This window comes from Desmodus rotundus, chromosome 12 (assembly GCF_022682495.2).
Source record: "Desmodus rotundus isolate HL8 chromosome 12, HLdesRot8A.1, whole genome shotgun sequence".
Taxonomy (NCBI): Eukaryota; Metazoa; Chordata; class Mammalia; order Chiroptera; family Phyllostomidae; genus Desmodus; species Desmodus rotundus.
Window position 1 is genome coordinate 20,191,099 of NC_071398.1, and position 22,626 is coordinate 20,213,724.

Here is a 22,626-nt window from a genome sequence, read left to right on the forward strand (position 1 = left end):
TCTACTCTGTGATCGCCGTGACAGCAGCGTCAACACCAGCAAGTGAAAGGCCAGGAGAACAAATTCAGGTTTCCTCGGCTGCCTCCTCTGTCAGCCCCCCATGTGCCTGCTGCACCTCATTATTGGGTCCACTCTGCGCATGTGACCTCGGAGCAAAGCGCAGGGTTGAGTCCCTGGCTCTCACTGTGCGGGACCTAGGCTTTCTTACATCACGTGGTTTTGCGCCAAGCAACAAGGGACAAAGTGTAAACCTCATCTAAAACAGTGTTTTGAAAATGTTCCGACCACAAGCCTCGGTAAGAAGTGAATTTACTCTGTGAGCCACTCTACGCGTGGGCAGGTTTTTGCATACACGCTCCTAAACGAGTTACACAGAACGATACTCACCCTAACCATGAATGGTCATTCCGATCATTTTTCTTCTACTTGATCCCATTTTTGTAATGCTGGTTTTTGCCCACTAAATTGATTTCACAGTCCTTTAATGAGTCCTGACCCATAGTTTAAAACACAGTGATGCACAACACATAGTGACACGTGTAGCTATGTTTCTTAAGTTAATCAATTTGAAAGGGTAAAAGTCTAAGAAACAAATATAAACTTCAGTAGCAATATCAAAAAGATTTCTTTTTCCTGGCACACACAAAACACAAAGTGTTGAAAACGATGCTGAAGGTTGGTGGACATCTGAGTCGTGAGCGCTGGAACGCAGATACACAAGGGACGGAGTCTGTGAAGAAGCCCGTATGAAGAGTGAAGGCACCAGCCAGACTCGACCAGCCTGTACAGCGCCCACGGAGACTGTTACCTCAGCTACCAGGGCGCCACCTCATTTTCCTTCTGCCGAAAGAAACCATTCAGACACTCTTGGGGGTGAGAAGAACCTTAAAAGTCAAATTCTATTTTCTTCTGCCAGATGACGAAAGTAAGTCAGCATTTCCTTTGAAAATCTGAGCACTCATTTGTTTCTGTCCAAGAGTTAACTTCCATTAGAAGTAGGGTAAGAAAAAGATTCACTAAATCATTATTCAACTTCCTCTTTTTAAAAAACAATTACTAGAATTTTATTAGCCAAGAGAGAGCAACTGGAAGAGAAATAATGAACAAAAAAATACATCTTAAGAACCCTTATGTACACCTTTTATTTACAATTTAAGTATTCTATTTTAAAAGACCACTATCCATCAGCTCATGAAATGTACCAACGTATATATCATAGGCCCGCTTGTCAACTAAATTAATGTCCACTGTCCTTTGGCTCAGGAGACTGTCCTTTGTATCTGACCCTGGTCTCTTTAATGGCATCAGGAAGGATGCTTTTAACTTTTAAGGTTAACAGCTTTAAAGTTAACATGGCTCAGGAGGCAGGTGCTTTTCTTCCAGAAAACTTCTACTTGGCTACACCGCTCTGCACACCTGCCCTCATCCACCTCCAGCGACATCCATGCCACCAACAACCACGCTGAAGAGAGGGCCAAGGCTCATGCAGCTGGCGAGGGGAACATACCCCAGTGTAGTTAGGAATGGGTTCTGCGGCCTCTCTCCTGGCAGAGAGTTTGTCATGCGGCACTTGTGGGCTCCTCTGGGATTCCCTACAATTCCCTCGGTCTGGAAGTTCAGAAAGTGCTTTCGAGCAGGCAGTGACACCCACACCCGGTGGGACACACCTCCTGGGTCCGAAACCACTCCATCATGTGGCTGGTATGTCCCCCGTGCCCGCAGGTCAGGCAGAAATTGGACGATCCCCGAACTGCCACGTGGCAGATGGCGCACTGGAATGTGAAGCCTTTGCAGATGGTGCACTGCGTGCCACGAACCTCGCTCCGGCAGTGGCTGCAGTACACGCCAAACTCTGGAAACGGGTGGGGATGGCCAAAACAAGAGACACGTGAGTTCAGTTCTGCAAAAGCAAACTGGGCATTGTGAGCTAAGGAAGATGAACACACCTTAGGACTCTGTAGCATCCTATTAGGCCAGTGACTTTCAATTTTCTTTTTTTAACGAGCAGAACACCTTCTTTTACAGTCTCCTGAAGTGCTAGAGAGAGGAGCTGCTGTCCCTGCGCGGCAGGGTGCAGGCAGCAGGTGCGGCGGGTGCCTGGCTCGCAGAGCCTGGTCGAACCCCCAGCGCCTGCAGCGTCTCATTCCTCTTCCCACCCTCAACTGCTGCAGGGGCCTGACACACAGAAGGCGACGAACGGCGTGTGTTGAAAGAACTGAAGGACTCGGTAAACACTCAGATGGGAGCTAGTTGATCTTCCTGTCTCTTTCCTACCTGCCTGCCAATGACCAAGCAGCAGGTCAGGCCCCCGCAGTGCCCCGCAACATTGGGCAAGATGCCAGGGCCGGCCTGCTATGACTGGTTCCCAGCCTCCTGGAAGAGACCCTGAGGGCTAATCCCATCCCCCGCCCACCCTAGTGCCACCTCCAGTGTAAACCTTCACCTGTGTTCTCTATACTCTTCTCAGGAGAAGCAGGAGCAGGACGGGTGGGCACCATGTCCCATTACTGCCTCCATACTGTCACTTTTCTTCTTGAGGCTAATGCCCCCTGGCTTCACCAGCCTTTCCTCTTTTTCTCAGCTGTCACCTACTGTGACACTTCCAAACACTGAAAACTTCTTTTGGTTATCAATCTTCTCTCCACCTTAATTTTCAGCATGATCCCTGGTGTCTTCAAATTCACGCCACTAACCCTCTGCACAACGGACCTCTCAGGTCAGTGTCCTCTCACCTCTAGTCTACCGCCTTCACGTTCACTTTCATCCCATCAGCCCCCCTCTGGTGGCAATCCCCCCTTAGGTGGTAGCCTGAATTATATGGTCCAACTTTATCATCACTTTTTGGCAAATACGCTCAACGCCTTTGCCCTTCTCTCCCTCCACGGTACCACGTGGTAAAACCTCCACCCTGGCTGACCCCATCACCTGCCTGCTCCGCGTCTGCCCCGGAGCGGGCCTGAGAGACGGTGTGTCTCACAGCGCTGTGTGGTGGTCTGATTCTGTTTCTCTTCCACTCCCTAGGTGGCCACGTCATACCCCAGCCACATACCCAAAACGCCTCCCTCACGCCTTTGCTCCCCTCTGTCACCTGACGGCCTCTTCCCTCACTTGCCTGAGAGAACAAAAGCCTTCCAAGAGGGGCCCCTTCGTCCCTCTGCCACCAATCTTCAAGTCTCCCTCAGTTTGTTCCTCCTGTCTTACTTAACAGGCAGTTCCTTTGCTTCAAGACAACTGGCCATCTTAAAAACACCACCAAATACTTTTTAAATGCACAGTCACATCAGAGAAAATTTTACAGTAGTCCTCGTTAAGGTAAATTGTGAGCCAAATTGAACTGGCTTGATGATTGGTGGTTTAACAATAGCTATGCTTATTAGCTATACACACACGACTTGAAGAGTGAAATATTCCATATACTTTTGGTGATGTCACATCACCAAAACCAGCATTGCTGTCCACCCCCAGCACTCCCGAGGAAAAAACACCTTTCAACCCATTTAACTGTTTCTTTTGCTTTTACCTCCCTGTCTCTAAACAACCTGCTTATAAAGCTATTTCTTAGTTTTCACATTATCTATTAGTTAAGCATTACCTACTGACTTCGTGCAGTGGGAGTGTCTCACTCCCCAGTCCCCCCAACCATACCCACCCCACCTGCCCCTCATCTGCCCCAGACAGTTCTATAACCATTTGGTTGGACTGCTGTTCTGTGTTCACACTATTCATCTAGGTGAGCGTAATTCAAGCCATGTACCATGACAACTTCCCCTGTCTCGCACATTTTATGTTTCCTGGAGTTGGTAACTGCCTTGTTTTGTTCATCTGTTTAGTCTGCTATGAATTATCCATAATTCATCTCTAAACTCTCCCTTAAATATCTGAATCTTCTATAAAGACACTGAACACTGAAATACACGAGATATTTTTTCCAGTTTTCTCTTCTTGGAGGCACCACTCCAGAAACTCCAACCCGGACCGGCCTACCTCCGGGTCTGCCAGCCACGCAGATCTCCCTTCACTGTCGCTCTGACTCCCTGGCTCCCCGGGTTGGATCTATTCCCCCCCTTTGAATAGGCTGCACATTCACGCTCACACTCGACTGGTCATGTGGGCACAGAATCCTAGGTTAGAAGTCATTTTCTTGAGATCTGAAGGTACTGCTGCGTTGTCATCTAGTTTCCAGTGTCTAGTTCACTGCTTCCAAGAAGGGCCCCTTGTGCGTAACCTGTACTCTGTCTCTGGGAGCTGCTGGGGTCTGCTCTTCATCCTAGGTCTTTCTTCACTCCTCATGCTAGGTGCTGGGTAGGCTCTTTCAATCTGGAAATGCATTTCCCTTCTCTGGCAAATGAACCTCCAGTTTTCTGCTGGAGTAGAGGAAGGGTAGGGACCTGCTCTGCAAACCAGCAGGGACCTGGGACCCCACAAAGGCCACCAAACAATACTCCAGTTTTCAATCTCACCTTCGTGCCACTTCCAGAGGTACCAGGTACCCCTAATTCCTGAGCCATCTGGAGGTTCTGCCATGTGTCTTACTGTTTTTCTGCCTACCAGTTTGGGGGTCAGCTCTCTCAGGCCCTATAAAATCAGGCACTAACATATCTACCTCCCAGGCCCCAAGTTTTATTGCCAACATTACATGTCCTGGCGTGGTTATGCCCTTCCAGAACAGCTCTACACTGACACTTAAAGGAGAGAGGAATCAATGTGTGTCCAGCCCGCCCCTTTCAGCAGTCTTTCATCTCAGCCTTTGAAAACCTTCTCTTCCCTTAGCTTCTTTCATACCAGTCTTGATCATTGGTGGCTCATTCTTTTTTTTAGAAAGATTTTTTATTTACTTATTTTAGAGAGAGGGGAGGGAGGGAGAAAAAGAGGGAGAGAAACATTGATCTAAGAAACATTGATCGGTTGCCTCTCAAATGCACCCTGACCAGAATCCAAACCCACAACCCAGACATATGCCCTGAGAATCGAACTGGTGACCTTCTGCTTTGTGGGATGACGCCCAGCCAACCAAGCCACACTGGGCAGGGCAGTGACTCCTTCTGAGTCCCTGTTTCTGGTTCTGCTTCCAAGCCTCAAGCTCCACGTACCACTTTCCTCTCAAAGCCCAGGGTGGGTGGACTCTCTTATTTGCTCTCCCAGACTCTCCCTCCCCACCACCAGCTCCCAGGGAAATGCACCCATTTTCATAGCTTAAATACTATTTATGTGCTGAAGATCCCAAATTCCTAATTCTAGCCCAATCTCTCCTTTGAACTCCAAATTCACATCTGACTGCCTACGTGACTTCTACAGTCTGACATGTCTGTCACACGCCATGTCTGACTGTCCCACACTGAGCTCTCAATTTTCTTCCTGTCCTTTCTATCTTAGAATATGGCACCACCATCTACCCCGTTGCTTAAGCTGAACACGTAGGAGTCATCCAAGCTTTGTCTCTTTTCTTCAGTCCCACATTGAACTTGTCTGTAAGTCATAACAGTCTAGCTCTAACATCTATTTTTAATCCACCCATCTCTCCCCACTGCCATTGATATCAGCCCTAGACTGGGCCATCGGTCTCTCTGACAACTTGAACAGTCTTCAAATGATCTTCCTACCTCTGCACCTGCTCCTCCACTCTTTTCTTTACATAACAGTCACAGTGATCCTCTTAAAATGGAAACCAGAGTAAGTAACTTCCTAATGCCCTCTGAAGCTTACCACTGGAGTTAGGATACAAATTCTTTACTTTAGAAGTTCTTAATTATCCTACTCATCTTTTAATTTACAAATACAATATAGATTATAATTATAATCTAATTATCTAATTTTAATTTTATGCCACTCTTCTCAATCACTGTGTTCTCACCACACTAGGCTTCCTCCACTTGTTCAAAATACCAAGTCACTTCTCCCACAGGTCTGCTCCCTCTGCCTGGACGCCCTTCCCACTGCCTCTGCGCAGACGGCTCCTTACCCTTCAGGCCTCGGCTCCTCGGACAGGCCTTCACAATACACCTCAACACGTCTTCTAAAATTCGCCCTCCCTGCTCTCCCTGCTTACCCTGCCTCAACATCCTTTTTGTTTGCTGTTAAATACTGAGCACAATTTTTAATTAATTTTTCCCCCCACCAGTCTGTGAGTTCCATGAAGAGAAAAAAATGTGCCTAAGAGGAGCTTGATAGATACTAGCTGAATAAATGAATAAATATTCCGTTTTCCAATCCATGTCTGAGTATTGTTTATAAAACTACTTCTATTAACAATTAAAGTTTACTCTTGTCATGAAATGTCAGGATTTTCAGAAGCTTAAAACAGATTCAAAATGCTTCAGGAATTTCTGCTTATAAACAAGAAACTAACACTTCGTTCCAAGTCTTATGGGTGAGTTCGATTATAGAAGTTTTCAGATAACGACAGGAAAAGAAAACAATGCTTGCTCACCGATGCCTTTGTGAGGGTCAGGGGGACAGGAAACAAACTTCAGCACTTCGGCCCGCTTCTCCCGCAGACCCCAGCGGTAGAGGATTTCTCCATAGCATTTCTTAAAGTCATCAAATTGCTGGGTATTGGCAGGGTCCAGAAGCCTGGATAAAATTCAAAAGACTTCCTGTCAGTTCCTTCAAGAAAAGACAAGCTTAGCCCTGGCTGGTGTGGCTCAGTGGATGGAGTGCCAGCCTGCGAACCAAAGGGTCGCTGGTTCGATTCCCAGTCAGGACACATGCCTGGGTTGCGGGACAGGTCCCCAGTAGGGGTGGCTTGAGAGGTAACCACACATCGATGTTCCTCTCCCTTTCTTTCTCCCTCCTTTCCCCTCTTTCTTAAAATAAATAAATAAATAATCTAAAAAAAACAAGCTTAATACCGATGGCACTTTATATATCTTTTTAAATGCAAGAGTCAAATTTGGAAGAATTTAAGAGCTAGGGTAGGAAACGGCAGCTCTCGCCTGGGAACGTGGCTACCTTTTATTTTTATCATGCTGGTCCCGTTCTCGCTCACGAGGATCACTGTAGGTCAGACTCCCAAAGCGCATTTCTTCTGGTGAAGACTCTCCCCAGGGTGAAGACAGGTGTTCTATCTCTCTCCCTGCTAAAGAGAGTCAGATGGGAAAGAAAAATGGAAATCAGAGAAGGCGTGAAGAGCATCTAAAAACTCTCGTAAAGCAGTGCGTGTCCAATTTACTCCCCAGCAGAAAAGCAAGCTAAGTGGAAGATCCTGAGAAATATAACTAAACAGAAGAACCCTTTCCTAGCCTAACCTTTTTGTCTAGGTACTTATTATTACAGTAATTTGATAATTAAGCACACATATAATAAGCAAATTATGGGATAGTGATATAGTAGCATATTAGGCAGTGATTATTTATATTTTTTAATTTAATTTTTCTTGTATTGTTTTCTATTACCTTTTAGTCCCCTTATAGCCCCCTGCCCCCAGCAACCGCTACACTGCTGTCCATGTCCATGAGTCCTTTTCCCTTCTTGCTCCATCCCTCCACCCCCTCTCCTTCCCCCAGGCCACTAGCTGTCATCCTGCTCTCCATCTATGAGTCTGTCCCCATTTCCCTTGTTAGTTCAGTTTGTTCATTAGATTCTATGTATGAGTGAAATCATATGGTATTTGTCCCTCTCTGGCTAGTTTATTTCCCTTAGCATAATGTTTTCCAGGTCAATCCATACTGTTGCAAAGAGTATAATTTCCCTTTTTTTCCAGTCGAGTGGTATTCTATTGTGTAAACATCCCATAGTTGTTTTATCCACTGGATAAACGATATCCATTGGATGGGCACTTGGGCTGCTTCCTTATCTTGGCAATTGTAAATAACGCCGCTATGAACATAGGGGTGCTTATGCTCTTTTTGAATTAGTGTTTGGGGTTTCTTCAGATAGATTCCCAGAAGTTGGATCACTGGGTCAAAAGGCAGATTCATTTTTAACTTTTTGAGTTAACTTTTTGAGTATCTCCATATTGCTTCCCACAGTGGCTGCACCAATCTGCATCCCCACCAACAGTGCACTAGGGTCCCCTTCTCCACATCCTTGCCAGCACTTGTTGTTTGTTGATTTATTGATGATAGCTGTTCTGACAGGTGAGATGGTATCTCATTGTGGTTTTAATTTGTGTTTTTCTGATTAGTGACGTTGAGCATCTTTTCATTGGTCTTTTGGACATCTGTGTGTTCTCTTTGGGTAAGCCCTTTGCCCATTTTTAAATTGGGGGTTTTTCTGGAGTTGAGTTTTGAAAGTTCTTTATAAATTGTGGGTTATTAATCCCTTATCAGATATAACAGTGAATATGTTCTCCCATTCTGTGGGTTATCTTTTTATTTTGATGGTTTCCTTTGCTGTGCAAAACTTTTTAGTTTGATGTAGTCCCATTTATTTATTTTTTTCTTTTGTTTCCCTCGCCTGGGGAAATATATCCAATAAAATATTGCTACAAGCAATGTCCGAGACTTTGCTGCCTAAGTTTTCTTCTACGACTTTTATGGCCCCAGGTCTAACATTTAAGTTCTTGATCCATTTTGAATTTATTTTTGTGTGTGGTTTAAGAAGGTGTTATAGTTTCATTTCTCTGCACATATCTGTCCAATTTTCCCAACAACATTTATTGAATAAACTATCTTTAGCCCATTGTATGTGCTTGCTTCCTTTGCCAAATATTAATTGACTATAGAGGTGTGAGTTTATTTCTGGGCTCTCTATTCTGTACCATTGATCTATGTGTCTGTTTTTATGCCAGCGCCATGCTGTTTTGATTACTATGACCTTACAGAATAGTTTAACATTTGCTAGTGTGATTCCTCCAACTTTGTTCTTCTTTCTCAGGATTAAGCAAATGATGGCATAGTTATATAGTAGCATATTAGGCAGTCATTATTTATAAAGACTTTTTAAGTGACATGAGAAAATGCTCATGATAAAATTAACAGAACACAAAATCACATATACAGTATGAGCCCACCTCCACCTATCTACATACAGAAAGATCGGAAGAAAATGTTCTGGAATGTTAACAGATATTTCTAGGTGGAGTAATGAATGATTACCACTGTCTTCTCTAATACTTTCTGCTGTGTCTTTTCTTCACTGTGCATGTATTACTTTCACAATCAGGAAAATGAAGATCATCTTTAAAAAGAAATTTTACAAGTCCAGAAAACACAAACGCTCATTAAGCAGATCTTTCTGGTCGGCTGGCATCAGACTCTCTTTATTCCTCGATGTTGAAAGAGGCACATAAACCGACGTGGCAGACGTCCTTGGCAGGGGCACGTGTGACGGAAGGAGGATAGGGCTAGGATTTGGGGGTGTACACTGGGAAGTCTCACTGTCAGTGTCTCAAGGTCATGGGATGTAAAGCAACCAGAAAGGCAGAAAGACCTTCCAGAAACTGGCCTGTTCAAACATGAAAGTCCAGGTCTTACTGACTACAGTTTCGCTGTCCTACTAAATTTAAAGAAAAATGACAAAGGAAAAAAAACAGAGACTATTCACCAACTAAAGATTACGTATTATTAACAATTCACATGCAGCTTTTCGAGAACTAAACATCCAGCGTGGGCTAAGTCAGTCCCATACCAACCTATGTTCCATCCACCAGTGTTGAGCCCTGGGTCTGACATGCTGGAGCAGGAACCAGAGGAGGTAAAGCTGGGCTGTCGAACAAACAGGAGCAGCATCAGAATACCATTCCCCGCGGTAGTTTACCTTTAGAAAAAGTTAGACACAAACCAGAAAACCACAAGCTTACATATCGACTATGGGACACCACGAGATTAGATGAACGGCTGGGAAAAGGCCCCAAAGGGTTTGGTATTCCCTGAGGCCGAGACTGGGCTTCAAACACACTGCAGAGCATAGCCAACGTCTGGACATCCCGGAGTTGGCAGTAATGAGCCAACCTGGAAAAAACGGCGAGAGGAGAGAAAACGAGTCAAGAGAAGAGACGGAGGGAGGATACTATCGCAATCATGGCAGGTTGTAGCCTTAGGAATGGAGAAGAAAAGACGCTTACTTCGTCCTCAAAAACCCCTCTCAGGTACCATGGCTTTCTATAGATCCAGAGGCTTACCTTGATTTTGGCTAAATTTGCTTTGGAATAGATTATATCAAAATAATACAAATGACCTAGAAAACGAATCTGAAAGCTTCTGGCTGGCATGAGGCATGGGCTCAGACTTGAATGTAGCTTCTCCAAAGGAGACTAGACTGACATCTGAGTGAGGCCACACCTGCTCTCTCCCAAGCTCAGGCTCCAAGGCAGAATCACAGCGCTTTCCAGAGGCTCCGCTACACTTCATTCATGTAACCTAAAGCCACGTGATGGTGCGCAGGGAACACTGCACTGCCGCGGTATGGCGAGCAGGCAACAGACTCAGGAGGTGGGTTAGGAATAGGAGCTATTAAATAAGAACAACGAGGAACGGTTTCACCTTTTAGGTACTTACATCCCCTTTGCTCCTTTTAGGACCACTACACTAGAATGTGAGGTAGGGACCAGAGGGACTTGGCCTTTGTGATGGAATAATATTGATACGTTTCCTATCGAGCAATGTCTAATATTTCTTAAGGTGTTTCACACTCACTATCTTACGTGAGCCTCACATGAAGTGTGACAAGCGTTATCATCCCTGAGTTACTCTGAGGAAACTGAAGTGTGAGTACATGATGTCCTGGGTCTGGCCTCGACCCGCAGGGAAAGCAAGCTTCCCCCGAAGAAAGGCAGAGCTTCTCTGCTCCTCTGTCTGGACCTGGGCCCCACTGTTAGGGAGATTCAAGCGGCTTAACTGGTTGTAAATCTTTTTGCACATTTTATTTCCAGTGTGCGCTATTTCAGTGCAATAAGTCAAGCACAAATTCAATGTTTTCATAAGCTGTCTAATAGGGTGAAAGCATCATGGCCTTTGGAGAACATAAAAGCCAATACGCGATTCTCCAATGTGCTCTCAGGGCTGAAACTCCACAGCACCCAAGAAATTTACCATCTCAAGTGCTCAAACTCCTGAGTTCAGACTGATACAAGTTATAGCAAAAACAAGGACACCTGAGTCTGAAATCCTTGTTACGGATGACAAATATTGTATAGTTCCTTCTGCTATAAAAAGTTAGTTGGCGCAGAAATTATTGCAGCACCAAAAGGAAAGCCCTCACTGTCCCCTCTCGCGCATCAGGCCTCTGCACTTTCCTCCCAGACGATAACCTTGCGAGTGCCGACAGACCTAAATTCCCATCGCTCACTCTCCTCACGGGCAGCTCTCCAAACCTACAGTGACTCCAGCAGCTGTCGCCCGAATGGATGCCGAGCCCAGGGTGTCTCCAAATCTGGATCAGACTTCGGACCAAGGCAAAGATCTGTAGCTACTGTAGCCAGCGACCACACCTGGACAAATCAAAGAGAAACACGCACACTCAGACTGGTGAGGACAGGAACAGGAAGCGTGAAAGAACCCCGCCACACGCGTGCCCCCTTGCTACTCTGAGAGCTGCAGAGCTGGGAGCCTCCCGAAGTGCAGGATTTCCGGCCCCGCTCCGGGCCGGCCGAATCAGGAATAGCATTTCAACAAGGTTCTCAGGGGACTGTAACATTTGAGAAACACTCGCCGAACAAACTCAGAGTAAGCCAACTTCAGAGAAATGACACTGTGCAGCAACTTCGACGGGTTGTCTGCTCAACCCCTAGCTCGCGTGACTCCTTCTGCTGCTTCATTAGTGAACTGGCAGGGAGGAGAAAGCATTCGGTATCACATTAAAGACCTGTCCTTCTTCAGCAAATAATGAAAACTTGCTGCTTTCCTCACAAATGTTTCAGCATCCTCTCTGAAACTGTAGAAAAATAGGCCAGGACAAAATAGACTTGGCTTTCTCTGTGTTGACACCACATCTAAGGAATATCTCCCTCTCAGCTTGAAATCTCGTGGGGCCTGGTGTCGTCAAGCAGAAACTAATGTGCTTTAAGTGTCTATTAAACCTGAGACGCAGCACACGCTAAATACATTATGCCATCGACAGAGCCCACTCCCCTCCACACCTTTAAAAATGGAATATACTCTCAGGAAATCTTTCTCAGCAGCAACACCTCACTGTAAGCCTACTAACTGGAAAACACTATATTAGACTCTGTGGGAAACTTGAAAAGGGAAATACAGACTTTAAACAAGGAGTTTAAAATCTAAGAAAAAAGAATGAGCAAATAAAAATACTGAAAAATAGGCAAAGAAACATATCAGATATTTTTTAAAAATTAGTTAAATGATGTGGCATCAGTAGCATTAGTGCACGCAAGTACTGGCTCAAGTGAGGAAGCGGAGGCTGTGTTCCTGTTCACCTCTGTCATGAGTGACCCGCGTGACGGCTGCTGAGAGGGACAGGATAGGGCGTTTCCTATGCCGGCTGACAACTCAGATATGGTATTTCCTCATTTACAACACACATTTCCTAACAGCTTCGACAAACACAGTTCACATTTAGGCTTGTTTCTGCAACTCATTGCAAAATAGTGGGCACATCATCTTGAACAGGTGCATGAAGCATATAAACATTTTTTCCAACCCTTTGCATGGATGTCACATCTGTCCCATATGAAACAGTGCCACACCGCAAATGATGGCGATAATTGCAAGAACAGCAGTAGTAACTGTACCATATATGGGTAGTTACCATCTATCAAGGCCTTAGAAGTATTGTTCCCACTTTATAGTCGAGGAAACCGAGGTTCAGAAGGATGAGGGGGCTTCCTAGAATCATATAACAAAAGAGTAACAAGAGTCCAGGTTCAAACTCAGGTCTGTCTAAACTCAAGGGAAGGGTCTTCTCACCATACCTCAGACTAGCCTGACCCTCCAATTCAACTTAATAAAAACTTTAAAAAAACAAAGCACAGCACTTTAGGAAGTAATTTTTCCTCAGAGAATGTTTTTCAGAGCATGGATGTCGGGTCTGCCTTAGCACTGCATGTACCAGTCTCCTTCCCAGCCCTATGCGGTCATTATTCTCACGGTTCCCGTTTCACAAGTAGCACACAGAGGCTGAGAGTGCCTGCCACTCTGCCCAGGGTCACAGCACCAGGGTGCTGAGCTGGACCTGTGCATCCACATGCCACATTCCACAATATCTCTACTACTTTATTTTGCTTCTTCGTGTTTGCAGAACTTTAGGTGGCTGAGTCCTTATATAGATTATATTCATGACTTTAAATTTCCCCTAATAGGGTTTGAGCAAAAACTTGACAGTACTTATTAAGTGACAAATGGAATCCTAGGAATTTTTTACAAATAGAAATCAAGGGAAGGCCTTAGCACAAGACATTGGGAAGGTTGTAAGGGGAAAAACTGAGTGAATAGGGAAACAGCTGGCAGTTTCCACGGCTCAGTCGGATCCTCACACTAAAGACTGAAGGGCAACAGAGAGAGCAGATTAGTGGTCGCCTAGGGCTGGGTCGGGGCAGAAGGGATTGAGAACTAAGGGGTGTGGGGTGTCTTTTTAAAGTAATGAAAATGTTCTAAAAGTATTTGTGGCAATGGTTGCAAAACTCTGTGAATACGCTAAAAGCCATTGGACAGTACATTTTAAATGGGTGAATTATATGGTATATGGCCTGTATCTCAATAAAGCTGTTAAAAAACAATGTAGGAGCAGCTTGCTTTAATACACCGATGTATTCCTGCAAAAATGAAGATTTAAATTTTTGTGAGATCACATATTTTAAAACTGAACATATTTATTCTAAAGGAAGGTTTTTGTAAACTCCTTATGAAATGAAACATTTTTAAAAGGAAAATAAAAACGAATTGAGAGCACAAAGGGTAAAGATACTGACACCCAAATTTAGCTACGCAACAAGCACCATGGAACTGAAAGGAAAAGAGATGCAATAAAACCACCTAGTAAACACTTTAGGATCCTCCCAACTACACACTAGCAAGAAAAGCATCCAAGAGACTTAGGAAGCTGCTCTAGCCCTGTAGTTTGGCAAAGAAAAAGGGAGAGAAACTGCAAAATAGGAGACACATCTTGAAATGTTACCAAACCGTAACTATAAAGTGGAAACAACCCGCTCAAAAGGAAGACCCAGATCTCCAGGAAAAGGAACGGACAGTACCTGGACAAGATCCTTCCTTCCAACGAGCAGGGCAGACGTGGCATTCTTCTGACACGTTTCTTGGATATCATTTACATTTAATCTGAAATTTAAAAAGAATTAAAAAGTTTCTTTCTAAAAAAATAATAATAATTCTTTCTAGTCTAACTTCCTAAATCAGTTATTCCTGCTTTAACCAACAGATAAAAAACTGCCTCTTTGGTTGTCACTCAAAATGCTTTACTTGAATTGGCCTAAAGATACCTTTATATGTCACATGAAGAAAATGCTTAACTACCAGCTGATGCTGTGTGTGGGTTCGGACCGGGGAAGGTGAAATTGCTCACTCTTTGAAGCCAGGAGAGGAGGCCAGACTCAAAAACCAATTTGCCAACCTGCTTTTCTGTGGGGTTACCCAGGCCTGAGGATTGAACAAAAATGAACCGAAATACATACAACAGCATAGTTTCTAACACAGAGAGTAGTGTGCTTTGTATATACTACACAATAAATATGGTGCTTTTTGTCATGCGTTCAAGTTCAGGGAAAAGGGGAACTGCAGGCCAGCCTCTGTGCTTGCCACTCACTGCCCAGCTCCCCTCGACCGAAGTGGCTCTGCCTTATCCGTTTTACTGACTGGGCCCAGGAGGCAGAATTCTGAGGCTGTTTTGAAGATTTCTGCCCCCTGCCACAGTACCTCTTATAAACCCCTCCCTGTAAACGTGGGCGAGACCAGTGACTACTGATGGAATGGCACTCCCACGATTAGGTTATTATTCATCAGTCTTTGAACCTGTCAACAGGGAGATTACCCTGAGTAAGCCGGACCTAACCAGGTGACATCTTAGGAAGAAGGTGGAGTGACAGTGAGACGCTCCTTCTGGTCTCAAAGAAGATGAAATTCACCTAGTTCAATGGTTGCAAGAAACTGAATTCTGCTAACAACCTGAATGAACTGGACGAGGATCCTGAGCGTTAGATGCGCATATCGCCTGCTCGACTCCATGATTTCAGCCTGGTGAGGACCCAGCGAGGCCACGCCCAAACTCCTGACCCATGGACACTGTGAGACAATGCCTGCTGTGTTAACCCACTGAGTCTGTGGCGATTCGTCATGCAGCAACGGAAAGCCAACACACTGGGCTTCTCCTAAAACTGCTTCCGAAGAAAGGGTTCCAATACTTAAACAAACAAAACAAAACAAAACAAAACAACACTTTGGTAATCCTGACTAAATGATAGGCATGGCACACCTGAGCTTTTGAACTTACATGTACAGTTCTCCCAGTGCCTTGTGAACAGGAAGCAGGCACGCGATATCCTGGATGATAACTTTCCCGGCAGCCTTGATTGGTCGATTGCCTGAGTCTGATCCCTCACGCTTGCTTTTCCATCGCCTTGATTTCTGGGGGAGATGACAAGATTTAACTCATGGGGACTTTGCTGAATGGAAACCTACAGCTGCAAAGCACATCATAGTCGGGGCACTGGCAATGTGCAGAGACTTTGCATTACATCATGCCCACAATTACATGAATCAGCATCTGTAGGAAACAAAAGGATAACAAAGGGCACTGAGCTCTTGGTCCCAAAGCCTAACAGGAAAACAAGCACCTACTGCAGAACTGTGTAGATTCTACGTTCTGCACGTGCTCAGAAACAGACATCTTGAAGCCAGGATTTTAAAAATAGAGACAAAAAAGAACAGCAAGGAAATTGGTTAGTAAAGACCACAAAAATGTGGGAGAATAACTTTTAAGGTTAGGTTCAAAGTTCTTGCTTGAAACTAATCAAAGTTCTTTTTTTCCCTTCTAAGAGAGTTTTAATAGATTTGTTGAGAATTTAATCCAGATGTAGTGTGGGCTCTGCAAACTTTAATCAATGATAGGCAGACAGAAAAACTTAGCAGCTCAAAGAGAATTACCCTGTTTTTCCTAGCAGACTTGAATTATTTCTAACAGTGATCATTTTAGAGTGTCAAAGATACTAGAGCAGAGGCACGGGGGTGACGGACATGGAAGACCATGAGCAATAATCGTACCTCCCCAGAGCCTTCCCTACAGACGGCTACACGGGAGCCCCTACGTGGGAAATGAGAGCTATCTCAGAAAATGGAAACTATTAGAATAGCGCCATCTGGTATCTTTAAAATGACAACCAGCCAAGGGAGTGGTATTCTATTTTATTTTATTGCCAGAAATTAAAAAGGGGGCCACCAAAGTGACTCAGCTGAGGGAGGAGACGTATTTGTTAACGAAGGGTGCAAAAGGAGCCAGTGGAAGGGCCTGCCATTGGGGTCCAAAAACCAAGGTTACTGGGCTGTTTGCCACATGTGCTGGTTCAAGGGGACCCTGGACAAATTACTCATTTGCTGGGAATTTAGTCTCAGGTCACCCTCTCTTCACTCACTGAAAACACGTGGCTCAGATGACTGTTGCTCCAGTCTCACAAGGTTAATAAGGGTGCAGTAAAAAGGAAAGTGTACGCTCTGTAAGCGGAAAAGGCGCCATTTTAAAATCTGTGATTTTTATGAACGTGTATAAACCTTCATTTGGTCATCATTTAGCTGACTCCCAAGTTCATTTTCCACAAGTGATTTTTATATAATCACTCTTCCACAAATGAGTCATGGTCTACATTCAGACGTCTCTGACCCCCGCAGTCTCATCTAATCCTGAAGTTGCCCGATGCACGTAACTCCTTACAGGATTGGTCAGTGTTATGGAACCTACCAAATCCAGGACACCTGGGCTTAGTTCAAGGAAGGTAAATGAAGAAGTTTAACTGAAATATTTGAATTGCTTATCATAATTGGTAAATACATATGCTTCGTTATCAATTTGGAGCTTAACCCATTTGCTCTTAAGAAGCAGTTCAGTTATTATTTGCTATTTATCTATACACAAGACATTATTCTGCGATATAAGATGAAGCTTAACCTATTATTGTGGGGAAGGCCTTCAATTCTCTGCTAGCCCTGCTTATTTTCTAAACTTGAATTATGCGCATACTCAAAAAAAAACCCCACTATCCTTTTAGCCATAAATATCCTGACGTGGATGCAAGTAAGGGGAGCGCGTGCTAAAGAGCAAACCACCTGTCAGAATGGACTGGAGCCGGGCATGTTAACCGACACAGATGCCGCCACGTGTGTGCACTGCTATTACGCCATGACTGGTTTTAGTGGGGAGGGTAATTTGGCAGAGATGGGAACAGCAGTGTGGTTAACTAGAACAGGGAGAGTGTAAGTACACACATTCATTTCACTGTGATTTTCATCCTGGTTTCCAGGAGTTTAAAATTCCAGGAAATGACAAACCGAGAGGTCCCACATAACTGGTCATCGCACATGAGATTTAGGGTACTGGAGGAAAGAAGGAAAGAAGGAAGGGGAAAAGAAAAGAAAAAAGGAAAGGAAGAGAAAGGAAGGGAAAAGGAGGGGAAAAGGAAGGGAAAGGGAAAGGGAGGGAAGGGAAGGGAAGGGCAGGGGAGGGAAGGGAAGGGAAAAGATCTACACTATAATGATTCAACCAGGAAGGGAATGTGATCCATCTAATTCGGTCTTCCGGGCTTCTAAAACACTGTTCCAGGTAGTCATTCTGGTTCCTTAGTACAAAGAGAAAATGAAAAGCACTTGAACAATTGAGTAATAAACTAGCTCTGTTTAACTAAATAGGGGTAGTAGGGGTAGTAAACAGAGGCTCACAAGGGAGGGGGGTTTATAGGGGTTTATAGCTTTCAGACCACAGTGAAAACCACCACAATACCCTAACTTTTTAAGCAAACCCAATAAAAATATAATATTAAGAGCCATGTGCTGAAAGTAGTTCATTTGCAAATAGCCTAGCTCATTTAAAAATGTTTTCCTGGCAGATTTGAGTGATTTCTAAGAGTGATCATTTTAGAAGGTCAAGTGTACTTGCAAAAAGGGCCGTGGGTAATGGACATGGGAGATCATGAGCAATTACTGTACTTCCCCAGAGCCTCCCCTACAAATGGCTACACAGGCTCCATATGCGGGAAATGAGAGATGTCCAGACACAAGTCCAAGTGTACAGACATTTGACCCAGGATTTAAAGGCTTGCCTGCCATTAGTAACTTCAGCACCTGCCACGCACTGCTTACTATGCGAGCATTAGCCTCACTACAGCTCCCTCAGGAAGGGGCTGTGGCCTCCATTACTCAAGGACGCAGGCATAAGAGCTGAGATTCAAACACAGGCCTGTCAGGCTACTAAGCCCGTATTTGTTAACCTGTTTTTAAGAGTATGACTTTAGATTAAAAGGAGGAAAAAAAATTAAGTCCTGACTAAGCTACCTGGAAAAAGCCTGGCCCATTTTTAAACGGATCCATTCCTGCATGGAAGGAGAACAGCATCTGATTCTAATGAGGCCTATCCTCTACAATTACTCACTTCCACAGTCACTTCTCTGCCAAGCGCTGTAACTGTGTTGTGCTCAGCCAGAGCAGTGCGCTGCAGATCGGCAGAGGCTAGCGGCTCCTGCAGCTATGTGGCTTCTCATAGGGCACGCCACGCTCAGACCCAGGTGCTACATTTCAGGCCAGGTGCAAGAGCCTGCACCTCACCCTTTTTAATCACCTGCATGGATTTGTTAGGGTTAGGTGCATTCATAGAGAAGACTCAGAGTCCAGTGAGATGGATGAGGACTCTGCCCCCACCTGCAGTCTTGGTTTACAGGGATCAGCAGAAACAAACCAGTGCGCGTCATCAATAAGTACTTGATGACACTGTAGAGACGGTGGCCTTGGACAACTATCTACAACGATCCTTCACTGGATTATGGGAAGCACAGTATGTATTTCCTGGGACTTCCTTGTCAACTTCTTGAGGGACACCAGGCTTCTAAGTGCTTCTCTGTTTGATGTATAGGTGTTTTAGGAAACCTGTTTTATGAAAAGCTGCCTTTCAGCCTATAATAGGAGAAGTTTCCCCAACACGGGGTCACCCAGTTACAGCTGTCACCAAGAATCAAACTACAAAAGCAATTATAGGACAGCAGTTCATTTAATCCAGTAAGAAATACTTTATCAAACATCTTTAAGCAGTCACAAAACAGTTTCTTTTTAAATTTGTTACTTGGTGGTTTGAAAATAGGAAATATCTCCCTTCGGTCTACAGCGGTCACTCAGTAATCCTGTCTAGTGGCCAACTGCTCTAGGGACTCGAACAAAACCCGGCTGCCTAACTGAAGACATGCTAAGTCTCAAATCACTGATGCTCCTTGATGAGCATGGACAGCTTTTCAAGCTTTTCAGGGTGTTTTTCTAGAGCTTTGGTGATAAAAAGGGTTCATACTGCAGCCACACTTCCCCAAGACTTCCTTTCCTCTTAACATCCTGTGGTGATTTTTGTCCCTCTTATCTGTGCGACTGTCAGGTGACAACAGGGAGAGAATGATGACACACCCGTCCGAGTGTGGCTGATCTTTCCAGGTGAGGGGAGGGCACTAAGGCCCAAATGCCCCCGAACCTTACTGCATTGCTCCAGTCTCACTCTGACGGGCTAAAACACGGATACTTTTCTGCGCAGTAAAATCAATTATCTCTGGGAAGTAAAGGACTCTGCATTTCTCTTAGGTCTTCTCAATGCCCCATCAAGAAAAAATGCCCTTCCCCACAGATTATAAGCAGGGATTGAGAAAAGAGAGACAAAGCAAGACAGACAATTATCACAAAATGAGCACTGGGATGCCCCTCTGAACATACCAAGACGGGGTTCATGGAATTACGGGAAAGAGGACAGGGAAGAAACGAGTCGGTTGGGAGGGAGCGGGAAGGAAGCATTGGTGCAAATAGCACTGAATGACAACCAACAGCCAGCTTGCGACTGTACCACCAGTGTTACTGCTACAATCGAAGGCAACATCGATGCCAATAAATGGGTTAAATGCAAAAACAGCCCAAGAATAAGTAACCAACTGCTTTGCAGCAACCCCATCAACAATGCATAATCAGCAGAGTGGGCAGTGAGTCTAGATGAGTTCCTGTTGAAACAGCAGCAGGAGGCACTGCTGGACAACTCCGTGGAAATTCAGTGGTTGGGCTGGCTGGGACAGGCGTTTTGAGGAGAGGCGGCCACACTGGCAGCTCCGCCTGCACGTTGTTGGCAGCAGTGGTACCTGCCAATCAGGACTCCTGATTTCAACTGGTTTTTACGTGAAAAGGCTGTAACTATTCCCCTAAGTATTTTTTTACACCAAATGAAATTTACACTGAAGCCTCAAGGCTGCCTTGCACAGCCTGAGGTCGCCGTGGCACTGCTGGCACGCAAAGGGGGTGGGAGAGGAAGACAGAAGAGAGGAGATGGCCGATAGGATAAGAAAGAAAAGGAAGAGAGGATGTCTATAGCACAGGTTTTATTGTCAGTGCAAAATACGGATGGTTAGGGAAAAAGAATTTGTTACAGATAATTGCCAAAGGAGAAACACTAGCTTATGTGTCATGCCAGTGAAGCGGGTGGGCACTTCCCTCTTTGAATTAGACCAAGATGATAAAAACAGACAGGATGGTGGAAGCCTCTTGTATCTTCCTCTGCTTCCCCAATGCCAAAGGTAGGTTTTTGAAAGCTCTATGAAATTATACAAATTCTCCAAATGAAATCAGGTGAGCTCAAGGTTTACAACTGGTTTCTTCCCAAGAAACCCAGTATTGACCTTCATTTTCAAAAGTCCATTCACAATCCTTAATGGTATCTGCATTCACCAGTCTGAAACTGTCAGGGAAACTGTCAGGGAGGCAGCCCTTGGCACGTGACTCCCAAGAATGGAAATTTACTGTTGCTGGTCCTGAAACCCAGCCAGCTCGTCATTTCAGGTTCCTCAAAGCCAGGCAGGTGGCATTTTATTCTTGGGCCTTTGGGCAGAGACAGAATTAATCAAGGAGAGCATTTGCACAGCGCACAGTACCGGGAAGTCGTTAATTGCTTGTATGGACCAACGTCGCCGGGCAGAGCGAGGAGACATCTGTGCGTGAAAACGTTACACCCAGGAGGAGGGAAGAAAACACCAAGAAAATTAAAAGGGAAAAATATAGAATAAAATGAAAGCTTCCCATACATCTGATGGATTAAAAGGCACCATAATATACTACAAAATTGGGATTGAAATGACTACAAAATTTGAACTAACACAGCAATAGGCGGATTCCCTCACCTCCCTCCCAACCCGTGACACTCCAAACCCAGCCCCAACGTCCTTGTTCTTCAGCCCAAAACACTTTTCAGGGTATAAGGAGGTTGACGTCCACACTGCTCTGACACAGGAACGGTGATCAAGGTCTGCGGTTCTCTAACAAAATTCAGGGTCAGGGGACAAGTGGAGGACAGTGGAGTGGGTGTATGCGAGAAGGGTCTCATTCCTAAAAAGGAAGAAGTTCTTCCATACACTCAGTACCACATTGTTTTAGTTGTGTGGCTAAAGGGCATCGGAGAAATTGGAAACCTTGACCTTGGGACTGCAGAACTATTTTTAGAGTGAAGCCATGGGGAAGCAAGAGCCCCAGAGAAATGCAGGGAAGCTGGAGCTATGGCGAAGGATTTAAGGTCACTCTTGCTAACGACATGAGCATCAGTGTGAAACTGGGAACGGCAGGCACTCTTTATGGAGATCAGAAGTTACTCTAGCAACTTAGACACCTCCCCGGTTATTTACATTACAGCTATTTTAATAATAGAAACTGAAGCAAATGTGGGAAGTTGCAAAACTTTGTAAATGTTGAACAGTGTGGTGATTGCAGGGGTGGGTGGGTATAGGTGGAAGGGGCTGTGGGGGGATAGATAGTAATGGAAAAAATACAATAAAAATTTTTTTAAATTAAGAAACTGTTAAAATGCAACAACAAAGCTCTCTCAATAAAAAAAAAATTAAGAAAAAAAATTTTTAATGTTTATAGGGTAATGTCTAGTGTTTCTCAGAAGTTCTGGACCTTCCAATTTACCCTTAGTATAAGCAATATTGCATCACCTTTTAATAGTTGGTCCAGTTACCAAATTAATGCTAGCATCTCTCTATGTTTTCTAACTGCCTATAAGTGGTGTCTCATATTTTTAAAAAATTTTGGGAGCAACCTTGGAATTACATCTGGAGAACACGTAGCTTAATATAACAACATAACCTAAGCTGGGAAGGTTAAAAACACAAAAACAAGAGCAAGGGACAATAATCCCCAATGACTTCACATTTTTTTTGTAATTGCCAAAATATGCTACAATACCGTCACTGCTACATTTTCAGGCAGTTGTATTTGTTTCCTTTATGTTATTCATTTCAAGATCTCAGGGATAGAGATCTAAAAGAGAATAGAAATATGTGGGACAAAGATCTAGCCTGAAATAAAAACGGAAATTTACTAAACTGGAATCATTTCCAGAACAAAAGTAATGGAAGTGGTATTATCTGACCCATGAAACTAGACGCCCTAAGGCACAAAACCATACTGCCGTCCATAAGGAAGAGAAGACGGGCTCTGTGCAGTATCGCGGTTGTTTTCCACTTCTTTAATCCTCCCTCCTCACCCCGTGTAAATGGGATGGGCATGAACA

The 22,626-nt window shown here is 44.5% G+C and overlaps 1 protein-coding gene across 3 annotated transcripts in view; it reads right to left on the reverse strand.

Moving 5' to 3' along the window:
* Nucleotides 1-461: 461 nt before the first annotated feature.
* Nucleotides 462-22,626, reverse strand: part of WDR59 (WD repeat domain 59) — a 78,949-nt gene continuing 56,784 nt past the window's right edge. Inside the window, exons 19-27 of one of the 3 annotated variants that reach the window (XM_045191822.3) lie at nt 20,993-21,049; nt 15,337-15,470; nt 14,087-14,168; nt 11,256-11,368; nt 9,740-9,890; nt 9,572-9,644; nt 6,949-7,075; nt 6,428-6,570; nt 462-1,852 (exon numbers count right to left, since the gene is read on the reverse strand). In XM_045191822.3, coding sequence (XP_045047757.2) covers nt 1,617-1,852; nt 6,428-6,570; nt 6,949-7,075; nt 9,572-9,644; nt 9,740-9,890; nt 11,256-11,368; nt 14,087-14,168; nt 15,337-15,470; nt 20,993-21,049 — 1,116 coding nt within the window. In that variant the 3' untranslated portion in view covers nt 462-1,616. Of the gene's footprint in view, nt 1,853-6,427; nt 6,571-6,948; nt 7,076-9,571; nt 9,645-9,739; nt 9,891-11,255; nt 11,369-14,086; nt 14,169-15,336; nt 15,471-20,992; nt 21,050-22,626 lie in introns of those variants that run through there. The other 2 variants (XM_024556076.4, XR_008425742.1) reach the window with 2 other exon arrangements.